The sequence below is a fragment of the Atractosteus spatula genome, chromosome 3, assembly GCF_055471065.1.
Source record: "Atractosteus spatula isolate fAtrSpa1 chromosome 3, fAtrSpa1.hap1, whole genome shotgun sequence".
Lineage (NCBI taxonomy): Eukaryota > Metazoa > Chordata > Actinopteri > Semionotiformes > Lepisosteidae > Atractosteus > Atractosteus spatula.
In genome coordinates, this window is record NC_142708.1 from 50,084,333 (window position 1) to 50,110,907 (window position 26,575).

General features: G+C 38.3%; 1 protein-coding gene across 3 annotated transcripts; it reads left to right on the forward strand.

Annotated features, from left to right (window-relative positions):
- Positions 1-4,611: 4,611 nt before the first annotated feature.
- On the forward strand, positions 4,612-26,211 carry sh2d4a (SH2 domain containing 4A). 3 transcript variants are annotated; one of them, XM_088911746.1, is made up of 10 exons: positions 4,612-4,783; positions 9,126-9,477; positions 11,960-12,119; positions 15,452-15,614; positions 17,805-17,952; positions 18,538-18,748; positions 20,831-20,961; positions 23,228-23,295; positions 23,388-23,448; positions 23,884-23,935. In XM_088911746.1, the coding sequence occupies exons 2-9, from the start codon at positions 9,303-9,305 to the stop codon at positions 23,427-23,429; spliced, it is 1,098 nt and encodes a 365-aa protein (XP_088767872.1). In that variant the 5' UTR covers positions 4,612-4,783; positions 9,126-9,302; the 3' UTR covers positions 23,430-23,448; positions 23,884-23,935. The 3 variants fall into 3 exon arrangements, with proteins under 3 accessions (XP_088767872.1, XP_088767869.1, XP_088767870.1); XM_088911743.1 differs by having other exon boundaries at positions 23,228-23,448; positions 23,884-26,211; XM_088911744.1 differs by lacking the exon at positions 4,612-4,783 and adding an exon at positions 6,712-6,778 and having other exon boundaries at positions 23,228-23,448; positions 23,884-26,211.
- Positions 26,212-26,575: the final 364 nt, after the last annotated feature.

The following is a 26,575-nucleotide window of genomic DNA, read 5'->3' on the forward strand; positions in this document are numbered from 1 at the left end:
GTGTCTCAACAAGTTGAGGTATTATATTCCTAATATAAGAAATTGTATATGGCTGATAAATTTATCTTATCTTATCAAGCCCAGGGACCTCACAGGCTGCCCTCCTGGCAGACTAATCCAGAAGGACAACACACATCCTCTTGCTCCTTAGCTAACAATGGTTTTCTTGTAAGAGAAGGTGACAGTCATGCTATGAATGCTGTATTTACCCCAGAACTTTAGGACTAGAATGAAGGGAGGGAGTGTCTGGGTGATCGTGGGGAGAAACCAGACATAACAAGTGGGGACTACATGAGGAACAGACTGTATGCAGTTGACTGGGTGTCACAGTGCACTGTCCCTCCTTCCTTTGTCCTTTCTGTTTGCTCTCTGTTCCCCTGTTCCACGACTGGTTCAGCCTGCTCAGGGTCCCCACACAATCTAATATGTCGACGCCGATCATGTGGTAATTGATGGGTGTCGAGCCAAACAGTGTGTCGTTCAATTGGAATGTTGTCTGTCACTGGAGACCTTGAATAAGGAGAGGGGAGCAGAGACAAAGGAGAAAAATACAACAAACCCTGACAGAAATACTGGCTGTTATATGCATAACTAAAGTAAACCCCCAACCCACTGTCGTACAACCGCTTTTTTTGTCACCACTTGACACCAACACATTGTTGAAATCAGAGATCACTGAATTTATGTTGAAAGTTTGCTCTCCCTGCAAACATTCAATGACATTCTATTCAGCTGTCATACTACTGCATTGCAGTACAAATTTAATTTTTGCATCTAACGCACTTTTTAAGTGAACGGAACTAACACTCGTATTACTTTTTCAATACAGTTTAGCAATGCTTAAAGGGCATTTAAATTTTAGGTATCCTGAGAGTTAATGTGATTTAAACTAAATCAAAGTATGAAACCATAACATAGACTGTACTGAGACGCATTAAAAATGGTTGAGATTTTTTAAAAATGCATTACAAAAACTGGTTACAAAACTAATATGCTATGCTTTGAATGCCTCTCAGTTTAGTTTGTCTGGATACGTCCAACTGTGAAGAGTAAATAAATCTATTGTTAACTGTGGTAAAGGAGATTATACAGGATATTTATTTAACAATTGCAGGAAGCAATCATCTTTAATTTACCTTGGTGATGAATGAACTATCTTCGTCAGGCCGGTATCTGAGTATGGTATACTATGAGCGCCATCTTGTGTTCAAAAGTAGTTAATATTTTTCCTTGAAGATCTGTTCATTTTTGGGATTATTCCTCTGGAACCTACGATCCATGAGGGGTGGCACTGGGGCCCTGGGTTCAATTCATGGGGTGCTATCTGCATGGAGTTTGTATGTTCTGCCTGTGTTTGAATGAGATTGTCCTGGGTTTTCTACCACAGTGCAAAGACATACTGGTATGTTAATTGGCCTCTGGGAAAAGTTCTTGATGTGAGTGTGTACATGTTTGTGTTTGTGTCTGTCTGCTCTGTGATGGACTGGTTCTGTAAATGATGAAGATCTGTGATACCAGTGAAAGGTAGTTAGGTGGGAGTTGGGGTAGCTGCTGAAGCAGTCAAAGCCATATTATGTGGGGTAGATGTTTGTAGATGTTTGACTGTAATAGACAAATAATTCCTTAGTGAACACTGAGGAATTATTTGTCTATTACAGTCAAATAATAGAATAGACAAATAATTCCTTAGTGTCCTTAGTGAACACTATACTGAGGAATTAGGAACCACACAGACTGCAGGGACAGTGCTCCCTACTGGTCCCACTAACAGCAGTAACCTACTGGTCCCACTTCCAGCAGCAACCTTAGTTTTTTTAGCTTAGACTTTTTATTTTTTTTAAAAGTGCTGTGTCATATCAAATCAAAAATGTGGTCTTGTGAAAATTGCTTTGTGTATGAGTGTATTTACTATGGTTATTGAAAAACAAAAACAAATTAAAGAATAAAGCCTGTAAAAATCATCCAGTAACTCACATCTAGCAACCCACTGAAGCTCAGCAGGTGTGATCCTGGTCAGTGCTTGGATGGGAGACCTCCTGGGACAAAATAAGGTTTCTGCTGGAAGGTGTTAGTGGGGCCAGTAGGGGGTGCTCACCCTCCTGTCTGTGTGGGTCCAAATGCCCCAGTATAGTGATGGGATGCTATACTGTAAAAAAGACTGAGCAGAAAGAGGGGAAAGTGAGTTGCTCTCTAAACAGGAAAGATAAGTCTTGCAGGAGACTGGGTTAACACTGAAAAACCCCAGTCTGTGTTTTCTTTGGATGATCAAGTGTCAGGGCTAGAACCGTCCACTGTGGAATGTTCCACTGCACAGAAGCCAGCAAACAACGTTCTACCACTCGAGACAGAGACTGCCACACAGCCACCACCTCCACAGCAACAGCCCTCTACAACTGAAGGAACCAGACTTGAAACTGAATCTCAGCTTCCTGCACCACCACCTGGCTTCCACAACATGCCTGAGACTGAGGAGCCCCAGCCGACAGAGGACAGCAGCAGCAGCAGAGGCAGTGTGTCTAAAACCAGAAGTGCTGGCTGTGCGTGAGCTCTGGGGTACCTATGCTACCCCAGAGAGTGACCAGTAAATTGGACAGAGGGAGACTGCAAGCAGCCCAAACCAGAGCCCTTTCGGCACCCTGGCTACACATATGGACCAGGTGAGTTGCAAGAAACTGCAAGAGGAGGGCAACTGCTCTGAGGCTACAGCAGGGACAGTTTTTTTGCCCCAGAGCAATGATGATATGCCTCTCCAAGAGTGCACGTCTGTCTGCAGTACCAACCATCTGCCTGTCTCACCTCCTACACCTGTCAGCATAAGAGACACAGACAGCATGCAGGGTCGCTCTGTGTCCTCAGACAAGCTCTGCCAGATATCGGGGAGCCCAGACGTAATTTCTGAGCCACCCGTCTCACAGCAGCAGGAAAGCAGGCAGGACACCAAACCCGTCTTGTCTTCAGATAACATCGGCCCCACTGCCGTTTATCGCGTTCTCAGCTACAAGATTGGACAGTGTCAACTCATCTGGGAGCTCACCTGGAGCCAGTGGGCACTGATTTGGGCCAGAGAAGCATCACTCCCGGTAACCCAGTGCTACTTAAGAAAACCAGGGCAGCTCTAGTGATGGCCAGCTAGCTGCCTGTGGTGATTTGGCTTCACATGAGGGTACCGTTTAGGGAACCTGGTTGAAAAGGGCCAACCAGTGACTGGCTTGATACCCCAGAAAGAAGGAAACTGGACTGATTGTGGGCTCTGATTTTTCTCATTCTGATTACAACATGTTTATAACTGGTACTTTTGTTATGTTTTAACAAGTTTTGTATTGTTGTAACATTTTTATGTCCTAACGTTTTTGTTTGTTTTGCATGTAGTGTGATACACTATAGTTCTGTTGTTGTTTTGTTTCACTTTAATATAGGAACTGTTTGAGTTATTTTGTTATTATTCAATATCCTTTTAACGTTTGTTTTCTTGTTTTAACAGCTTTATTAACAACTAATAACTTTGCTGTCATTTAAGTTGCCTCACTGTTACAAAGTTCAATATTTAGTGGAGGACATGGCAAATAACTGTTTTGCTTTTATTACTAGATTATTTTAGTTTTACCTAACCTGTTATGATTCTGTTTACAATGTCTTTGTGTTTAGAATCATAAACATGGTTAGTTTACACAGAGCATAGCTTGTGTCTCAGGTCTGCTAGTTTAGTGTTGCTATTTAAATGTTAGTACACAACTGCAGCTTTAATGATAATATGTTCATGGTGAGACTCAGATTTATAGCAGCATTGTTTTCCATTCACTGTTGACAAGGAACACTAATATGCCCAGCATTGTCTAGGTTAAAGGTAACTTTGACTGTTTTCCTTTGGTTACAGCTTTACCTGGGACCAAATCTACATCCTTTTATGTCACTTCAAACAAAAGTCACTTTGAAGTAGAGGAAAAGTAACAGATTTTCTCGCTTTTATATTAATGTTTAACAACAATATCTGCACCTTTGTTGCAACTTAATGGCTGTGAGGCACTAGTAACAACTGCCTCCTGCCAGGCATGCAGTACCTGATCTAATAGTTAGAAATTGTGTGCTTAGTATATGAAGGGTTACATTTCATGGGAGTCTGTGATACTGTGTGTACACAACACAAACACATGTTCACACAAACATACAAAAGTGAAAGTGGGAAAATCTGTAAATTACTAGCCTCGGATTTCAAAAACCCTACAGTTATCATTTTTACACCTATACCTGCATCTCGACACAGGAAACAGAATATATCACTCAGACATTCTGAATGCATCATTTGTGCTGAGAGTTAACCTTTGTAATGTGTACGTCCCAAACGAAAATACAATTACAAAACTATTGCTGTACTTTTGATCATTCTTAATAGGTAGCTCATATTTGTACTTAAATACTGTTTATACGCAATTTTGTACTTTAAAAAAATCAATGAAATTTGCAATCTGTTCATGTAACAGATCAATAAGAAGGCGGGAGGAAACCATAAACAGAGATTTAGCTGCAGCCTTTCGTAATACCTGGAGCAGAGGTGTTCTTGGGTTGAAGCTTACTTTCGGCATTGGGCGTTGGATGTGACGTGTACGACAAAACAGACGGACAAAGAAAGGTAAAACGAAATCGCTTCATCGGTATATGGTGTACAGAAATGTCACGAGACGCTGAAGACACATTGCCGGAAAGTTAAAAGTCAGATTTCTTGGGGAAGTAAAGTTATCTTTAAAAGGGAGAAAAAGGCAAGGGACGGGAGTGGTTTGAACTCATGGTAAGATTTTTCTTTTCATCTCGTTTTATTTTCTTAGTATGGAGCAGCGTTGTGTGACATTTATAAATGTTTTTAGCATAGTTACAATTTTTCATGGGGAGTTCTTTCTGTCTCTGAAAATGTATTTTTTGTAAACCATTTTTAGTAAATGAAAGTACTTTCCATTTCTAACGAAAAATTCAAATTCATTTCAATGCAAAGAAAAATTCACGAGATTATTCTAATCTTTTTCATTGTGTCGGGCTATCACTAAATTGCATAAATCCTTTATATTGACGTACCCTTTACTGCACAACAGACTTCTGGCTATGCGGGCAAACGTAATTTGTTGATTATTCGAGTATTTTGGGCGTATCGATTCTAACTAGCATTGTAGTATAAGTAGTTTAGCATAGGAAGGATTGTTTCTTTTACATTAAGAAAAAATGCTTCTAACACAATATTTGAGTAAAATATTTATTTCCTTTCTGCTAAAGCTGGTTTGAGTGTCCTGGACCGTTTTTGCAAAGAAGCAAACATTTGCCATTAATTCTTCACTCCAACGTCGTGTCCTCACCGTATGACCAAAAGAAAAACGCATAAAAGTTACTTTACTATTGAATGCGCAAACATTAAAATCTCATAATAATTATTGAAACAAAAGCCAGTGACTGAACACGGGATTCTTTCAGAGTTGTGACGTAGCCTATTGTGTTAAGATTTGTTGTGTTTGTGTTATTGGTGGTGTCTCGAAACCCAATTGTATGTTCAAAGGTTTTTTTAGCCCATGAAGTTGGATACGTCGTATTTCAACATGTATTTTTTTCGATTTTTTTTAATTCAAATGGAATTTTCCACGGGATTATCTTTATTTTATCTTAGCGTTTAAATATTTGCACGACTAGATTTCCACATGGGGTAACCCATTCAGCACTTCCTTGTTGTACTTCTTGTATATTTTGGGGATTAAATCATTTTAAAGCGAAATGCAGTCTTTGCCTAAATGCACAGCAGACATAAGGGGAAGCTTAGGCCACTTTTTAAATCTTTTTGCTACAAAGAAATTCGTTTCCAGCGTTCTGAAATTGTAAGTGTTAAAGATGGAAATCTAGGCATCTAGTTAAATAAAAAGCAAACAAAATGTGAATTTACAGATCCAGCTTGGGTGAATCTTGAGGCCACAGGAAGTGGGGTAACTCTTAAAGAGTTCACATAAAGCTGTTAGTATTATATTAAATTCTGTTACATGATCTCCAAATAAGTTTATATTATTTAACTGTTTTCCATAGAAAATACGTCCTGGAGCGCACATAATGTGCCCTTGTAATCTCTGGAGTCAGGGCAACCAATATAATTATACAGTCTTTGAGCAGAATCTACATTTTGAATGAAGAAACAACAGAAGGGTACCAATCTACTCGCACAGCTAGAACGACTGTAACAGTTTCTTGCTTTATCTGGTTGCTGAATGGACTTTCATGCCAAGGTCATATTCTAGCAGGAAAAACAAATGTATTTTGCCTCTGAATGGAGAGGTATAAGCATGGTTATGTTTCAAAATCATTTACAATTTCCCATTGGAATGGAAATATTTGGAGAATGACTCATATTAAATCATTTATGAAGTCTTGAGTTATGTCATATTATTTTAATATTGGTTAATACACTGTATTGGTTTTTGCCTGTTGTTTAATTGTTTCATAATGAATATGGGCTAGTGGAGCCAATTGTGAAGCAGTTTAAGAAGTTCAATTTGTGCACTTTTGCATTTGTATTTTTATTATTGCTGTTATTCAATGGGCTTATTACTTTCACATGCACAAAGCATAATTAAAAAAAATTATATTACCTACGAAGTTGGTATTATCAAAGGTCTTTCAGTATAAAGTTACCATAACCTCAGCCTGCTTTGATTTTAGTTCAGATTTCCATGCTTGTTTTGTCTTTTAGGGAAATACCTAGAATGTAAATATTTGGCCTGGCTGACATCCATTCATGAGATACAACTCATCAAAGGTGATTCTTTTTTTAACCCCAGAAGTTTTCCTTGACTTCAAAGTTTTTACAGTTGTGATCAAAACTGTTTACAGCACTTGGACTTTTTCACATTTTGATTTGTTACCATGTGGAATCATAATGTATTTAACTGGGATCTTTTGCCATCGACACTAAACACTGTATGTCAAAGTGAAACCCAAATTCTGTTGATCCTCCTAAATTAGTGATAAAAATAAAATGGAAAATAACTGATTGCATAAGTATTCACCTCCCTTAAGTCAGTATTTGAGAGAGGCACATTTGGCAGAAATCACAGCCGTGAGTCTTCTTGGATTAGATCTCCACCAGCTTTGCACACCTGGACACCAATTTTTGTCCATTTTTCTTTGCAAGTCTCCCAAGTCTCTGGTCTGTTGCATACTGCAGAAGGTTTTTTTTTTGTGCTTTGCTACTTTGCTGCTTCCTGTCTTCACAAGTATTCCAAGCACTAACACAGTGAAGCTGCCACCACCATGCTTCACAACAGGGAAAATGGTTCTCAGGATGATGTGTGGTGTTACGCTTGTGCCAAACATTGTGTTAAGTGTTAAGACTAAAGGGGTAAATTGTGGTCTTTTCAGACCATAGAATCTTCTTTCTCTTGGTCATTGCATAATTCAGTTGAGAATTGTACTTTATAGATCCCCTCCTGTGTGGATTAAGACTACTGTTGAATGTCCTTATTCGATGACACCCACAATCTCTAATAGGGGGCCATTTATTGAGGTTTCTGCAATTCAGATTTTAGTATCTTCTTAATATTGAACTTCTTCTCGATATTGTTACAGCTGTAGGTGACTAGGAAGCTTCTCTAAGAGTTTAGATCAATTTAGTAACACCTGGCAGTGTAAACATTTCCATCTTCCAAGCAGAGGGGATGTTTGCTGAGATGTGGGGGAATCCCCCCCCCCCCCCCCAACAAAAAGAATTGGAAAGTTTACCTTGGTTTACCTAGTTAATTAAGTTGTGGGTAAATGATTGATAACCAGTGTGATTGCAATTAGACAACAGAGGGGTAGAAGAGGGCAGAAAGAGAAGAAGAGAGGAGAGGAAAGAAGGTGAATCCACAAGAGGGGAGTCAGGAGGAGTTGGAACTTGGAAGTTTGCGCCAGGCGAGCATCCCTACTTCACGATCATCAAAGCCAAACCCGACTGGAGCCAAGTATTTGGATTTTTTAGGGATCTTGGGTTTCCTGGGTAAAAGATATCTCGGTTAGAGGCATCTTTCCTGTTTGTGGGGGCATTTCTAGAACGGGGAGATAGGCTCCCATTTATTTTGTGGCGACTGGGTTTTGCAGAGAGAGAGGTTCTCTGCAAAGAACAACTGGTTGTATTGCATTTATTTAGAAGGCAGCTTATCTCTTATTTGGCACCTGTAGGCATTCAAATTTTAATACTTAGTTGAAGTCTAGGTTTTTCTGGGTGAGTAGGATATTAGGCCTCTGAAACGCCTTGTCTTTACATACTGTAAATACATTGTATGTTTTGTTGTATGTAGCATGGTGTTTGTATTGTCATTATTAATAAATATTTGTTTAATTAAGGGTACCTAAATTATTATTCTCTCGCACAGCTTTGGTGAAAAGAGTAAGAATTCATGTGCCCCTAATTAAACCAACTGCTCGGGTACATTCTGGAAAAATCACTTGTATGTTGGGAGTTATGAATAATTGTTTTACTTATTGAGTAAACTGCCCTGTCAATTCCTGAAATTCACCATTTTCGTATCTCCCCATTTGTATCAATATCCTTGCTTGTAAAATACTTTAGGCAATCTTAAATAACTAATACAAGCATGCTTCCTCTCGTACCACAGCAAGAATGAATGAGATGTTGATTATATGTTAGAAAATAGGACAATTCAGAGACTTAGTACAGCTATAAAAGTTAATGCTTGTGCATTGACATCCAAGATCAGATGACATCATCATCAGATGACAAGACAATAAATAATCGTATCTATCATTAATATTTTTGTAGTAATCTGTACTGAATATGTATTTTGATTGTAGTCACAGCAGGAGTGGTTTTAATTTCTATAGGACATACAAAAGGAAAATCTGTAGACAGAGTAAACTTTCAGTTTATTCTGTTTTAGAACTCCTCCACAGTTTCTTTTGTTGTACTCTGCAAATTTCCTGTTTTTTTTTATTTAAATTCAGCTAAACGTCAAGATTCCAGCTGCTCTTCTGAATATAAGTAGGGTGTTTTCCTTATATTCCGGCATATATTAGGATTAAAAATAAGTAGTCTAAAAATAGACTTCTAAGGTTATGCTTATGGTGCTTAATTTTAAACATGAAACCTTCAACTTGTTTTGTTGCAGAACGGCTAAGGCCACAGCAATGGGACATCCTTCACAAGGATTATAATTACAGTGGCTCATTATAAAGCATACAATTACCTGCAGGAGTTCCTGCTCTCCAGCTCTCTGTGGAAATTACTGAGCACTGTGTTCCCTCATTTTGCTCTTCGGTGACACTGTATATCCACGTTTGAAAACATGCTGCAGCAGATTTTGGCGGATATGTACATTGAGCCTGAGCTCTTGGCAGAGCTGAACGAGGAGCAGAAACAGATCCTCTTCTTTAAGATGAGGGAAGAGCAAGTTCGGAGATGGAAAGAGAGAGAGGCCAAGCTGGAGAAGCAGGAGCTGGCTCAGAGGAAGCCTAAGAAAGGTACGGTACCTTCACCTCAGACCTTACTTACTTCACTTCAGACCTCTTACTAGGTTGTGTTATTGTATATGTAGATGTGATAAAGACTAACACCAGTTTAGGAGATGTGGATACAATGGTAGAACTTTGAACAGTCAGTCTAGACCTTGCAGTTTCCTCCCCATGTACCACTGCATGTGTGTGTATTGTAGAATTTTCCTTGTCTCACTTCCAAATTTCTAGATATTCAAGCATTTATATGTTATATACTTTTTGGCTTGGTGAGCACATTTCTATAGGACATTTATTTTATTAAGGCTTGTTAAAATAGAAGAGACCTGAGACTGCAGTAGACAGCAGTTGTTTGCAACGTGAACTAGCGTGGGTTTTATTTTTAAAAACGTTCACCCAAGGACAAGCATCGGAGTCAAAGGTTTCACCACAGCATGGATTGAGCATCACACATTTTTAAATTTGCAAGCGTCTCTTTCAGGGGGGGTGCAATGGTTTGTAATGTAAATAAAAAACAATCTTTGGTTTAACAAAATATGCACTCCATTGGTGTTTGATATGCAGTCCCTGGTTTGTTTAGCCAGTAGTTCAAAAGTTGTTCATTAACTTAATTGCATTTTTCCTTAATTAATTGCTTCTGTGGGCTGACTAATGTTTCTGTCAGTGTGGTTGCTGGGTGTGGGGGCTGATTAAACAGGTTTTGTTGTGCTGCTGCTCAGTTTGGCTTATGCTCACATCATTTGCACAAAAATGCAAAATAAAGATTGCAAGATAGAAGTCAAAAGGTATGTTTTCCTGGTGTTAACGGCATCTGTAAGCATCAGGTGAGCATCCTGTTGAATTTGTGTAATCCATACCAGAGAGTACTGAAATGTCACCTCCTCAAACTGGAACAGACTGCCGACGCTGCCCAGATCTGACTGATATTATTAATATATCTCAATTACACTCAAGTTCCTAAAGTAAAGAGAAGATGCACAAGCTGTACATAAATACTTTTTCCCCCATAAATATAACATTTAACAGGGATCATCTGTAAAGGCATTTCAAATTACACACTGTAGCAGAACAAGTTCACTAGTAATTTTCAAGGAAGCAAGCCTGTGCGTTGAAACATTCACAAAATCCCACTACCTTTGTTTTCCATCTCTGGTGTAGTAATTTTTGCTACCAATGCAATAAAAGTAATTTTTTTTTGCTACCAATGGAACAAAAGTTAATTCACACTATATTTTACTTAAATTATTTGTATGGTAAATGCATAAAGAGAAGCAACTGTTCTTTTTTCACTATTTGATTACAAAACGTTTTTGTTTTGTTTTGCAGCATAGCAAAGTGTTCCACTAAAAGTGGATACAATACTTGCAAATGTAATGGAAATGAACATAGTGTTTATACCAATACAGCATTTCGCTTTTTCACTTTTTTTATCGATTTAGTTAAAAAAGCAGCAAAACAAGCTGCTCTGTTGTAAGGTGAATGCACTGGACCTATATAAAATGCATACTTGAAGAAAAGAATGAAACTGTAAAGAATAATATACAGTTTGCTGAATGTGGCAGTTACTCTTTATTGCCTATATGGGAATGTTTGTCTCATGTCATAATAGATTGGGCGGAGGGAGGTACTGTGGCTACGGATCTGCGCCTGTGGCTGGAAGGTTGCCAGTTCAAATCCTGTGGCCGGCAGAGAAATCCTACTCTGTTGGGACCCTGAGCAAGGCCCTTAACCCCAACTGCTCCAGGACTGCCATATAAATGGCTGACCCCGCGCTCTGACCCCAAGCTTCTCTCCCTGTCTGTGTGTCTGTGTCTCATGAAGAGCAAGCTGGAGTACAATATGCGAAAAAGACTAATTCCTAATGCAAGAAATTGTATATGGCTAATAAAGTGATCTAATAATACTATACATTACAGAAATTCTTTGTGTATTTTAGAATGTGTTTCACCCAGGTGCTGCTGTTCATATTTTGAAATACCATACTGTGTAAAATTGGCCTGCAGCAGGATGAAAAAAACAAGCTATGCAAATGTGACATTGTGCATGTAAAGTACCTGTATCTACACTTTTTGATAAGACTTCCTTAATTCTAGTGTATCCCACAGACACTATTTGCTCATTTATTTCATTCATCAGATGATCGAGATGGGGTTTTATATCACAACAGATGTCACACTTTTTCCCTCCCTTAATCAGTTTTGCGTCCATCGGTTCAGTTTTATGAAGCTGTGCCCCATCTTGCAAAGACCACTCCCAGTGTTGGTGAAGTAGTTCCATTTTCTGACGTCATGGGATTGGTAATAGACATTTGTACAAATCTTCATGGTTGTCACTATATTACTGACAAAATCACAATTTGGGGTGTTGCTGTGCTTGCCTGCTCTGTGTGTCCCTGGTGTTCTGTCCTGTGTCTCGATGTCTGCTCTGCTTTTTTGAACACCAGCAGGATGGACTCTGTATATTTAAAAAAAAAAATGTTTTTGTGTTGCAGCCAGTGGAAAGTCCGTATCATGGCTGCTGGGATCAGACTGTGATGTCTGGGTCTGGGTTATGGGAGAGCATCCTGCGGACAAGCCCTATGATCAGATCTGTGATGAGATCATAACAGAGAGAGCTCGCCAGCAAGCACAGAAAGAAGCAGAGGAAATCAGGTACTGGAAAGTTTCTATAGTTTTGGTATTTTGAATAAGTTGTGTCCAAAATGGATTGTCATAAAACTACCAAGTTGACGCTATTATATATAGCTAAATTATTATATTAAAAATATTCCTGAAAGGGTGATATACATACAATATAACTTTTATTTAATTTGCAATGGCATAACAAAAATTATTGTTCCACATTACAATGTTGCTAAGAGCTAGCAATAAAAATTCAATTAATGCAATAATGTCTGGACTGTACATTTATATTACTTTGGGCTTGTAGAACAACATACTTTATTACTTTGTGCTACAATAACTCCCCAACAGAATATCTTGTCCAAATGACACAGTTCCGCTGAACTGCATAGTTCTATTTGCAAGCGTTATTTATGATTGAGTGAAACTGTTAATTTCTAAACTTTTGTGCAGCCTAGAATGTTTTTAGACACTCACAACCCGTTAGAGGAGAACACACAAGTTACAGGTAAATTTTTTTTAATCTATCCTACAATCAAAGTTGTAGATTAATATAACCTACAACCAAAGTATGACCTTGCACATATTATTACATAGCAGAAACACAATATGCATGACTAAGATCAGAGGGTGTGTGTGTGAAGTATTTTTCCAGTTTGTTTTTCAGGTAAACACAAGGAAAATCTTTCTGCTTTTGTAATATAACTTGTTGGTAAGCTCACACTACTGTAGTTCTGCTGCCTGGTTGCAAGCATGTTTTGCAGCATGGTACCCTAATCCAGACTGCACTGTCCAGGATTTTAAAGCAATCACAAAGTAAACAATGAACAAGGATATGTATTAAAAGGTTTCACAGCACAGTACTTCCTGTTTCAAGCAATATTAGAAAAGTGTTTAATGTTTAATGAAAAGATTAGGAAGAAGAACAGTGCCTTAAATAAATTAGTGTTCCCTCTTTTTGAATTGAGGATTTTGAATTTTCATAGCACTGCAATTTAGCACTCCACTCTGCTAAATGTGAAACAGCTGATATACGCATTTTGATTTCAAAGTGATGTCTATAGTATAAAATAGACTGTTTCAAAATAGAACTCCAGCATGCTGATGCTGATGTATTTTCCAAAAATATTTTGGGGTAAGTTGTACAGTACGTTTGAATGTGTTACAACATTGAGCTCAGCGATCAGAATATCTGGGAAAGGTACTGACTGAGCTAGGGTTGTACTATAGATCAGATCATGTTAGTAGTGGAAAATAAAAAAATTTGAGCAGTTTTTTTTAGAATTTCCATGAGAATCATATAAGCAAACAAAAAAAACACCCTTTTCTGTAATAGAATTTTAACTAATAATAAGTGTTTTTTTTCCTTTTTAGTATCTGTAGCATTGCTATTACCTATTTAAAATTAAAAACATGAAATATGGGACTTCAAAACATGTATCCCTCCAATCTCTCATGTGAATACTATGAGTATGTATTTCACCTTTAAACCTGTGTTTCCCCTATGATTTTCTTTCATTATGGACTTAATTTGAGTATTGCTCTGAAGGGGGGGGACAAACAGGAGACCACAATCAGACAAATGAAGATTGCAAGATGGGGAGTTGGAAGATATTAAGTCATGTTTTGAAGTGCCCAGTCATTTACCGTCTAAAATATGAGCATGAAGATTTTGAATCACTTTTTTTGAACACTTGCAGTAGACATACTGAAGTTTGTTCAGTGTGGATTTAGATACCCCAGCGAAAAGGACAGTAATCACTTCTGGAAAGTAGTCTGGCAATATTTCCGAGATGGTAGAATTATGTTTTTTGCACGTTTTGCACATGTGGGTCAAAGTCTAACCTGGATAAAATATCACCCCCGAATTCTTCAATTTAGTTTGACATTGAAGTACAGGGCCATCCACAGATAGGGTTGCTGCATTGGCTTTAGATAGCTGATGGTAGGTGCCAGGAAGCATGATTTCATGTCTTGTCACAGTTTAAATGATGGAATTTTAAAAAAAGGAAATTAGCACTTTTTGGATAAATAGAACTGAATTTGTACGTAGCACTGTAGCTTGGTGTCTGTTTCCTAGAATTTTCCTGGATACACATGGAGTATAATGAGCTATATAAAAATTAGCTTTTCAACACTTTTAGGTTTAGCTTTTAGGTTCTTTTAAATTACATGTATGGATATGAAAACTGGATGGAATAATGGAATAAGCATGTGGCTATGTTTGATATGCCCAAAGATTAGCCTAATTAAAATGTTCCTTTATTCTTATCCTTTTTTGCAGAAAGTCACCCAAGTGTGCGATATTTGAATCATAATTAAGTTTGTTCCCTTTTACTGTTAATGTTGTGTAAAAATTACCATAACACAAAACACTAACCTTTCAAAGTTAAATATTTTAAGTTGACTCTGACTCACAGTTTGGCCAGGCAGGAAGCACTTTAAAGCACTTAACCCTTTTTATTTTTATATTTTAGAAACGTGTAATCTGAAAAGTGGAACACCCTCTCAGTGCTTTATTTAGTCCCGTGCAGTTAAGAAACAGCCGATTTGTTCTGATGTAAACATGCATAAGGCAGATAACTGAAATTCTTATCCGAATCTACTTCCAGGGATCATAATCCATACCTCTGTTACGATTAGCTTTCAGCTGCTAAAAAGCAGCATTTAAATTACTTGCATCCTTAATAAGTTTAAGCGACAAAACTAGAAGAATTTTTTAGGAATTAAAGGGCAGCAGTTTATTATCTTCTGCACATCTAGAGCGTGACCCATTAGAAATACCATGGATGACCAAAAACATTTAAACACAAGGGCCAGGATATATCCTGTCTTTATGGTGTGAGGTTCAGACAGTGAAACAATTGATCACCGAAAAACAAAAAAACTTGGTTTCCTAGGAGCTAAAATGACGCTGACGGTATTCTGTCCAAACTTAGTACAAACACTGCACAAGTGTTGTAGTTACCACTACCTCTCTAGTCTGCTCAACACACATTTCAGGACAAGGAGACCCTATTTAAATATAAATCCAAAGTGAACATTCCCACATTCCATTGAATTAATTATTATACACTTTATAAATAGTCATTTAAATGGCGGATATGGTGGCCCCTAGTGGCAGGCCTTTGTTCCCTTGTTTTATTACAACCTCATTCAGTTTTCTGGTTTTCACATTGTGGAAACCGTGAACAAAATTTCCATTTTTTTCCTCTTTTGCGGGAAGCACTTTATACCTCTGTCATGCCTTGACATTCCATTGTGTACTAGAGTGTGGTTCCTTTCTTTGTCTCCTAGAATGTGCACGTTTCTGGTCTCATCTGTTGGTTCTTTTTTTGGTACTGTCACGTCTGTCTGGAAAGGGCCAAGAAGGAGGAGGAGCTGGTGAAAAGGTTCTCCAACACGTACTTGATGGACACGCAGATGGGCATCTTCGACGTGTGGAAGAAGGAAGCCGCAGAAAAAGAAGAGCAAGCAAGACGGGCGGCTGCTGAGGAGAAGAGGAGAGCCGAACAGGAGTTAAAGGTACCCAGTCACCCCCTGGCTGCATACGGGGCCAGGGAGGGCCCTCAGAACCCATAGGTGGGGCGGTTGCCGGGTCTCATTCACAAAAGGGGCTACATCAACATGGAAGAGTGGAAGCCAAAGACAAGGGCTGCGCAATGAACTGCCATATACTCACAACCAAGAAAATAAGTCTGAAAGGTTAACATACATGTGGATTTCACATGCTGTAGATCTTAAATGCCTGCTAATGTTTGCAAATGATATGGAAAGATAGAAGCATGGAGGGGAAACTACATGCACATAATATTTGCTAAAAAATCATATGAAGTAGCCCTATCCACTGTTTCCACTGGTTTCATGACCTGAGATCCTTGCGGCAAGAGTGGTTAATATGAACACGGAGGTGCTCACAGCACACAGTAAAAGGTTCTGTTACGAAAGGATCAAGGAAGAAGGAAAGGGTGATATTATAGGCTGATATTCTTGTAGTCTCCAGTGCTCCAAAAACAGTTTCAACTTCACTTCCCTTTCTTGTTCTTGATCTCTGCCCTGTCCTTTCCAGTCAGAACCAGAGGGCTGCGTCATTCACAACCGCTCATTATTATCAGGTACACCTTCTGATAAGGAAGTCTGCTTGTGTGATCTGTGCTAAAGAGCTACAATACAATCTTTTTATGGTTAATGCAGTATTAACCATAAAAAGTGTTTATAGCTTACATGAGTCTTTTGTAGATAATTGCTAAATCTTTATGAATGAACCCACGTTCATTGGTTAAAAGATTACAACATATTTTTCCGGGCCTAAGGGTGTATTGATTTGCTTGGTTGATTTTCATTTACATTTCACAAACTCTTATGTATACTATATATATAAAATAAGAAATATATAAATATTTCTATATATTTCCATATATAAGGATTTAAGGAAAAAATGTTGCATGGCTTGACTTTGAGTTTTCAGCAAAACTTCTGAGATTTCTAAATATGAATCTGAGCTATTGTATCCTTTTCCATCAATCCATTTTCTAACCACTTTACCCAATACAGGGTTATGTGGGAGCTGGAGTCTATCCAGACAAGCAACGGGTGCAAGGCAGGATACACCCTGGACAGGATGCCAGTCCATCACAGGGTACACACAGACACAGACCCACACTCACGTCTGGGGCCAGTTTTACCAGAAGCCAATTAATCTATCAATATATATTTGGACTGTGGAAGGAAACCAGAGCACCCTGAGGAAACACACATAAACCTGTGGAGAACATGCAAACTCCACACAGATAGCACCTCAGTTCTGGAGATTAACACAGGGCTCCAGTGCTAACCACTGTGCCACCTGTATTCTGTATAAATGATCATTTTTGTTCAAAAATATGAATAAAGAGCCCCATAAAGATATTTGTTTTCACTCCAAAATGCTTGTCATAAAATTGAAACAGAAGTCTAATGTTTCGAGAAATAAACTGGAGTACAATTCCTCAGTGTGTTTCTTCACTTTTGAAAACATTACTCATCAGCCCCCAGGAGCCCGTGGTGCCACACAGCCTCACCACAGCCTTTCCTTATTCCTTTCCAAGCCTTGCACAGCAGTGAAAGAAAATAAAGCAAAATAAATCTGGCAGTATAGATTCGGTTACAAATAACGAAGCTAACAGTAAATTCATCACAGTGGGCAAAACAGTTTACTGTGACAAATTGTTGCTTCATATTTTAATGCAAGTGAGTGTCAAATTAAATGCTTAGGAGAAAAGACATGCTCTTAAGGTTAAACATTAATTTTAAAGCTAAAATATACATTTATATTATGGTTGGGAATGCGTATAAAATGTATTATAATCAATAATTATAAGACAATTGCAATATTACAGTATTTGATGCCTTTATCCATGGCAGCTTAAGTTGGAAATAGTGTAGCTACCTTGGAAACATGCATAATGCAAAATGAAATTTTAGAAGTTAACAGTAATACACAATTCTCCAGAAATGAAAGAATTTCTTTTTCACAAAACAATTTGGATGCAGCGCTGGTTTGGTAGCTTAAAAACCTGTGTGTCAAAATCCTCATGAATTTACTGGAAAGTGTATTTAAAATTAAATGAAAAGGTCCTTCATTCTTGTATTCCTCTGTGAACATCCTGTTTTTGATTTTAAATGGGTTTGTACGAGGTGTCCTCATGACTCCGCTGTCTACACTGTCCTCTCCAGCGGAGGGAGGCAGAGGAGCGTCGGAGAGCAGAGGAGGAGCTGAGGCATCTGGAGGAGGAGAGGACCCAGCAGATCTACATGGACCTGAAGGAGGTCCAGCGTTCGGTGCAGAAGCAGGACAGGGACGATCCCGAGTGGCAGGAGACGTGTATGTATTCAACAGAGAAAGTAATGAGCAGTTAATGCTGATCACGCTGATGATCACACTGCAGGTGTAAAGACTAATATATACCATAAGACTATTATATACCAGAATATATATATATACTAATATATACCTGTTGGTACTTTCTCAATTTAGAAAGTTTTGAAACATATAAATATAATATACATTTGAAAAATAGTTCATTCATATTACTATTTTCATGCAACGAGACTTGCTGCACTGGGGCCCTGGGTTCAGTTCTGGAAGTGGGGTGCTATCAGTGTGGATTTTGTATGTTCTCCCCATGTTCACAGTGGTTTTCACTGGGAACTCGGGTTTCCTCCTACAGTCCCAACACTTGCTGGTTATAGGCTTCTGGGAAAATTGGCCCTGGTGTGAGTGTGCGTCTGCCCTGTGATGGACTGGCATCCTGTCCATGGTGTATCGAACATTGTGCCTGTTGCTTGCTGGGATAGGCTCTGGCTCCACTGCAAGCCTGAATTGGAAGAAACAGTTAGAAGATGGATGAACGGATGTCTTGTTAGAATTCATCAAATGAAAGACTCTTTCCTTTGTATGACTGATCAGTACAGAAGTCCAAAGCCGCCGATGAGCGAAGGAGATCTATAGCCAAACAAGCCAGAGCCGACTACAAGAGGCTGTCTCTCAAGGCTGTGGAACGGGGCCGGGTGGCAGCCATGTCCAAAGCCTTTGCTGGTGAAGACCCAACATCAAAACCTTCTCCTCCCCCAAAACCCAAAGAAAGGAGGGCAGCCACTAACAATAACGTGCTACACCGGTAAGGTGACTAGTTGTATTTGAATGTATCACAGACACAGTCTCAGGGGTCAGAGCTCGTTTCTGAGTTACCAGTCAAGATCAAGGTTACCTGGACCTTGGGAGCATAAGCATAAGGCACAAGCATAAGCTTAGTGGCATATGGCCCTTTAGGTATTTTTTATTGTTAAACTTAAATGAAAATAAAAAGAGACTTTACATTTCGGCTGTGGAGCCTTCTTCAGGTTTGACACCTGATGAAAATTTGACACCTGAAGAAGGCTCCACAGCAAAAATGTTGTCTCTTTTCTTTTCCTTTCAGCATGGAATAAGCCTTAACCTGTTCCTTTGCAGCCTATGCACACAAGATGCAGCTACCTACTTAAAATGAAAATACTCAAGATTAATCAATTAGTTAAGAAATAAAAAGACAAGAAGTAAGAAGTTTAACAATGAAAGGAAACTAGACACTTCCAGCAGTCACCTAAAACGGGGATTATACCCATTGACTGGAACATAGATAATACAGTGCCAATCTATAAAGATTTTTCTGGATTCAACACTGTACCAAGTAGTTATAGACCAACAGGCGTTATGATAGATATTGTGTTATAGGCACAGTTATGAAAAAGGAGGATTATGGAACTAGAGGATTGTCAATGTGGTCATGGGATAATAGGGGATAGTAAGAATGGTTTAGAAAATGTAGGTCTTTCTTAACAATAACCTACCACAAAGAACATGCAATATACTGTTTTTACATTTTCAGAATGCTTTTGGTAAATTTTATCTTGAAAGATTAATATTAAATACATATAATTTAATTTAAATATTATTACCCTGTCCCCAAAATTTACAGGGAGGAATGTGATTGGACTGTTAAAATTGTAACTTGATGGTTTCTTGTTTGTTTTTTGGAGACAAGCTCACTTTTGTGACATTAATATGCTATCTCTATAAAGTTGTTTAACCTAAAATGAATTAAGAAAGTAAATAGTTTAGTATAATTGTGATTAGAACAAAACAAAAATGAAAATATAAACCAAAAAAGAGACTTGTCTTCAAAATAAAAAAATAGTGATGACTTAAACTTAGTGTTTTTGTGTACAGAAATGACAAATTATTAGACCATGTTTTTTTTTTGTTAAATTCTCCCCATGTTCATGTAGTTTGAAGTATTTTGGATTTATCTTAATTTTTAGGTATATTCAAATTTTCTGGCTTGACAATGGGGAATCTTTTGCTAAAAAGAGTGAAGTATTCAGGCAGGAAAACTGCAAACTGGTGTCAATTGTACACTATATTACAGTGTTCCTCTAAGCCAGAGGCTCCCAGTTCTGGTCCTGGAGGCCCACACACCTGCGGAGGAGAGTAATCACCAAATTTACGCCTTAATTGAACTAACGAGATGCTTGATTGGAATGTTTTTTCCTACTCAAAACTTTGGGATTTTGGGCAATATGTTAAAGGCAATATCCAGCATTGTTTAGTCAAAACCATTCTGGCTAATCCTATTAATAATGGTTCAGCTGTGTACCCGAGAGCTCAGCTGGAATAAAAACCAGGTCTCCAGGACTAGGATTGGGAGCTGCTACTTTAAGCAAACCCTTTGAAATTCAGGCTGTCTGCAATCCCTGGGCAGGGAGGAAGCATACTGTCCAGGAAAACTGGGGGAGATGGTAAAGAGGAGGGAGTGAAACAAACAGCCCAATTGACTGCAGGAGTAGTTTTAGAAATCCATTCTTTGGGATCCCTTGGATGGGTTTATCGGTTAACAAAAGGGAGTGAATTACTCATTTATGATGATGGGTGTGGTAAAGGGAAGTGAACTGGCCTTGCAGCTTCAGTGCTCTGTGCTGTAGTTTCCTGCCTGAATTATTGCTTTGTGTGATTATCGACCTTGTCAGAACTGATTAGATACAACAAACAGGGGCATATCATTTCTTACCCTAAAATAAACCAGAGCAGCACCAAGATAATGGACAGTGCCTCTCACAGGCTGAGCACACTCCTTTTGCTCCTTTTGTTTGCTCCTGTCATTCCCTCAGTGAGCTCATCTACATATGGTTTAAATATTAGCCCGCTGTCTTCCTTCGATTTTCAGGAAACTGGCTGTGAGAAGGACTCTGTCCACTTCCAGTAAAGATGTCATCATCAAGTGGTTCAAGGAAGAGCAGATTCCTCTTCGAGCTGGCTATGACAAGGATCAGGACTGCATTGCACCTTGGTTCCATGGTATATAATAAACCTGTATTTATCTATACACAGTCAGTTGAGAGCACATTCTTATACTGTGATGACCTGGAAAGTACCCATTTATACAGAAGAGCATTTTGTTGGAGTTTCCACTAAAGCACTGAGCTCTTGGTTTAATGTCCCAGAGGTGTACACAGAGGACAATGTGTTGCAGTTTTCCTCTAGAATGGACAAACGCATTACCAAACCAAACAGAAATCCTTTCATAATTTGTAATTTTTTTAAAGAAACTATCCTGTTGAGTTTCATCTCAGTGTACTTCAGTATCTGACAAAATAATCTTTGGAATGAAGTTAAAAAAAACAAGACAATTATTTGCCTCTCAGCAATTACTTTTAAAATCACTTTACTGCTCCTTATAGCAAAATAATAATAATCATCTTTCACTATGTAAAATGCTTCTAAGAAATGTTTTTTTCAAGAAATCTTATTCTTTTTTATGTAGCAGATTTCATTCTAAGTCAACTCAAAGCCTTTTACAAATCTAAAAACAGGCAAAACAGTACACAATGAAAACTACATACGAAAACATGAATACACTAAATATAATAGTGAATATTACATTTATAAAATGTACAATACATCAAATATGCCTACATCTTATACAGTGACATTAAGGTGACATAGTGTCTTATTTACCTGGGGGAAAGACCTGAATTTCTTGCTGCATCTAGTTGTGCAGTTAATTGTTTAGGTAATTCTGCTGGCTGGTGTGTAACTTATTTGAACTGGGTGGAAAATATTGTGGTTTGTTATTAAAGCATTTTTTAAATTATGATCTCAACGCAAAAATGCAGTATATCTGGGTTTCAATTAATGCTCTAAACACCTCTGCCAGTTTTAAACTGCAGTTAAGACACCTTAAGATTAAGTTGTTCTTTTCAAAACCAAGACACTTAGTTGAAATGGAAGCCCAGTTTATCTGAATTGGATCACTTTATTTGCCAAGTACGTTAAAAACGATCAACAATCGCAAAAACACAGAAACAATCAATAAAACAAACTTCACAAAAAGAACATGCACAGGTCCCAAGTTAAATACACACTACATGCTGTGTTTATGTGTGAACGGAATGAGAATGTGCTGGGAAACATTGATTTTTAGCTTATATTTTTCAGTTGACAGAGGAAAAGCAATCTCTGGTGCTCTTTATGATGCTTGATCATTTGCATCCCATTTCAGGGTATTAGAGATGGTTATTCCCAGAATGTTGAAAGACTCCACAATGTTATTTTCCAGGTAATGGGTTTTGGAGAATTATTCTGAAAATCTTTTGAGTCTGATCTTTTGAGACTCTTTTGAGTCTGTTAACACACCATGCCAGCAGACATTCACTTCCCTTTTGTTCATGGTTTAGTCTTTAGTTTAGAGGTGTCACCATTGGTATACAGGGAGTCTAGTAATGAGGAGAGCACCAGTGCACCTCAAGGCTCACAGATGAGCAGTCTGATAAATAAGAGCCCATCCGCGCATTACCTTTTATTTGTGAAGGAGGTGATCCACTGGCAGGTGGGGAGGGAAACATTCAACATTCAGGTGAGATCGTTTATTGTGGAGGAGTGCTGGGATGAGGGTGTTGAATGCAGAGCTCAGATCAACAAAAAGGAGTAGCGTGTTCCTGAAGTTTCCAGATGTTGCAGGATATAGTGGAAGCGAATATTAACAGCATCACACACTGACTTAGTGGCTGTAGGCACATTGTGGGTCAAGATATGAAGCTGATTGTTTTGAGGTATCGGAGTATCAAGAGCTCAAAGGTTTTCATTATGACAGATGTAAGTGAAACTGATCTGTAGTCATTAAAACAGGTTATTATGTCCTTCTTCTGAACTGCGGTGATTATAGTGGATTTGAAGCAGGCAGGGACCCTGCACTGATCCAAGGACTGGTTAACTTGTCTGTGAACAGTGGGGAGAGCCGAGCAGTACAGTGCTTTAAAGTGTATCAGCAGCATTCCTACAGTTTTGGTTTCAAGTCTTCTACATTATTAGTACCTGTTAGTGATGGGAAAAGACAGTCAGCATGTGAACCTGCAATAAAACGTTTTACCTTCTGTCTATTCTAGCACTAAAGGGGAACTTTTCATAGATGTACACCTTTACATGTAAATGTTTTATATAAAAATGAAAGTTTAATTGTAGCTATATCAGGTAAAATGTATTGCAGAAAACTGCAACACTGGGCTTTTTGACTCAAAGCCTTAATTGCAGCAGTTAGACACTAACGAGACTGTCTTCCCTGAAGGAGTCATAACTCGACAGGGTGCAGAGGAGCTGCTGAGCACAGAGGGGCCTGGGCACTTTCTCATCAGGGTGAGCGAGAAGATCACAGGATATGTTCTCTCCTACCGCTGCCAAGAAGGATACAAGCATTTCCTCATTGATGCCTCTGACAATTCCTACAGCTTCCTGGGAGTGGACCAGTTAAAGCATACATCCCTCGCTGAGCTTGTAGAGTACCACAAGGTAAATTCTATTAAGTGCACTTGTTCTTTCTTGTGTGTATGCTGTTAGCTTTATGAAGTTGAAGAATAGTCAATCCCAGATACTCAAGAATTATTTGATACTGACGTGAAGAGATTTGAGATATCACGATATCACTGGGGTTTGTAATTCCCACATTACATACATTACAGGAGCACTTAAGACTGAGTGCAGAATTCTTTAGGCTCAAAGAGATGTGCACAAAAATGCACTATCCCTTTAGTATAAGTATTTCTTATGTATAACCAAGGCTAAATGTTGAACGGTGTAAATATTTTTCAAATTCCTTTTCTGAAACTGGGAATATGTTTGTTCAGAGAAAATGTAGGTCTTTTTGTTTATTTTTTTTTATCACATATGAATCCTAGAAAAGGCAGTTCATGACATGCTCATGTTGTGATTCCATCTTGCCACTAGGTGGAGCCCATCACCTTGTCAGGAGGAGAGCAGCTCCTGCAGCCAAGCGGACAGAAGTGTGAAAGTCCAGATTACTCTGAACTCTTCAGCTGAAGGAAGAGGAGGGGGAGGGAACTACAAAGATGCCTTAATTCACCAATGAAGTGCCTTTAATCATGAGGCATATGCAGAAAAAGGCTTTAACATGCAAGTGTTGTTTTTGTGAGAGCTCTTGATTAAGGCCATCCTATTGTATCAGCTACTAAGCTGTTAGATTCTTAACAGCAGTATGGTGCCAAATGTTTGCCCCTCCCCTCTCAAAGGCATTAATATGTGATATACTGGAAACAAATTGTGCATAGAGAGACTGGGGGTAGCATGTCATTTTTCTTTGCTTTTGTCTTCTCTTTCTTTTACACCTTTGCATCTCTTGAGTAGATCATTCTTTCTTTAACCTTAGAGACTGAATAGCTTGCTTGATTAATGTTTCTTGTCTTTGGTTTGAAAATACTTTACTGTAAGTATAGTTTTCCTGAAATGTAGCAAAGAAAAAATTGTTCACTCTCCCCTTAGTTTACTTAAGCGATTCATTTGACTAACTGGTGACCACTTACTGATTTACAAACAAGTAAGAACTAATTACCCCCCCCCCAACAAAAGGCGTTCTTTGTTCTGTGTGGGCTCAATGTCCTACAATTCACATACCTGAGGGTGAGGATGAGCCAATTACAAACCCTATCACAACCTTAAGAGCTGTAAAGAGTTTGCAATAAAGAGGGGTCATTTCCCAACTCCAGTCCTGGATTGCTGCAGTCCTGCAAGTTTTTACTCCCAACCATTTATTGGAACAAATATATCATAAAACCCACAGGAATTAAGACCTCTAGCACTGGTGTTGGGAGACCCTGGCCTGTGCTTGGCTGGAGTGAAAACTATAGAACAGGTGGGTTCCAGGACTACAATCTGTACTGTATATATCCCACACTTCTGCTACCCTTAGGAATTTAGATCTTAATTTCATTGAAAAGACTGTTATGTTTCCATGCTCAACTTTAACATGAAAGTACCCTATCCTGATTTTGTAGGCAAAATATACATCATCCCTCAATATAAAGCTTCCCTAGTGAAAAGACACATTGGGTTAACCTTAAAATAAAACAGATTCCTCATCAGCATTTGCAGTCTATTTCAAAAGAATATACTTCTATATTGAGGGATGCCAACATGCACTCACCCTCCAGTCCCTCACAACATCCTCTGCAGTTTCAAGCCTTAGGAAAGTACTGCTATTTTATACACAAGCAAGCACACATTTATTTGCGCTTACCCAATAAATAAAATGTCTCGCATCTCTGGGGATAAAGGGGAAAAGAAAAATCTACCTTGGTTTTTAATTCAGTTCAATTCAAAGTACATTATTCTTCCCTGGGGGGGGGGTGGTGCAATTTAAGAGTTTGAAAACTGGACATTAAGGATACTAAATATACACTGAACTTAATCTGAGGACATTGTACACAGCTGTATTTTTGAAGGATGTCTGATCTGTAAAAAGTTATACAATCCTTAGTCTTCTCAGACATACTCTGTGTGGAATAATGGCAAATGCCAGTTTTAACTTGACTGAACCAAAACCAAATAAGGAACAGCTTCAGAAATTTATACATGATAATCTTTTGTATTTTGGACTGAATGTAAGTCCTGCACTACATACATGGAAAAAGGCCATTCTGAACAAAACAGTACGAGTCTGATGTTCTGCAAAGACTTACTTAGCAGTAAGTAGCATGCACAGCATGGCTTTCCCAGCCATGGTCTTAAAGAACCCAGTGTAAAGATTTATGTGTTTTCAAGGATGTAAGGGTTAAAAAAAGATGATGCCATTGAGCCCTGCTGGGAGCTAGTCCAAGGATCTATTCAAACCACTTCTTGAAAGAAGCCAAGGTATAGGCTTCCACTGCATGGCTAGACAGTCTGTTTTACTCACACAGCTCTTTTTCCATTTTCACTCTGGTTGGGTTCTTAGTTCCTTAATTCTACCTTAAATTGAATTTAGAATGCATTTGATGAGTTCTGAAAGCTTTTTCTCCATAGGCAAACCTAAAAATCTCAATGGCTGAGGTGAAAAGTCCAATTAGCAAATTATTAAACCTGGATACAATCAAATAAAAAACAAACACTGGAGTCAAAGACCTGGATCGGGAATTCCTGGCTTACAGAGTAAAGCTAGAGTTATATCTAATGTGTTAATCATTAGGTATAAGGCAGTCATTTCAGTAACATTACTGCACTCATGTTTGTCAATATATATTTTGTACATATTTAAATGTGTAATAAAGATAGAAGAACAGACTTGGCTTTATATTCTGAAGGAACTTTGATGACATCATACCGTTTCTCTCAAGAAATTTTACCATATTACTGGATCTTAAAATCATCAGAAAATCCAATATGCTACTGAAAAAAAAAGATCGATGTTGGATTAATTTTAAAACAGTTATGTACTCACCTGTATACGTTTCTTGAACAGAAATATTTTAATAAAATGTCACTTTTGACTTGTAAAATCAACCTGACTAAATACAGTAGGTACAGTCAAAAAGCATCTGATACAGCAATAGATGTTTAAGTTTATAAAGCCCCTTAATTGCACCTGTTAACAACAGTTGTTCCTATTAAAACTATAGTTCAGGGAATACTATCCTCTTTCACATAG

Coding starts and splice junctions, on each gene's coding strand:
- sh2d4a (XM_088911743.1), top strand. CDS start 9,303: ATGCTGCAGCAGATTTTGGCGGATATGTACATTGAGCCTGAGCTCTTG. Junction 15,615..17,804: donor GAGCCGAACAGGAGTTAAAG/GTACCCAGTCAC, acceptor TGTCCTCTCCAG/CGGAGGGAGGCAGAGGAGCG. Junction 17,953..18,537: donor TCCCGAGTGGCAGGAGACGT/GTATGTATTCAA, acceptor ATGACTGATCAG/TACAGAAGTCCAAAGCCGCC.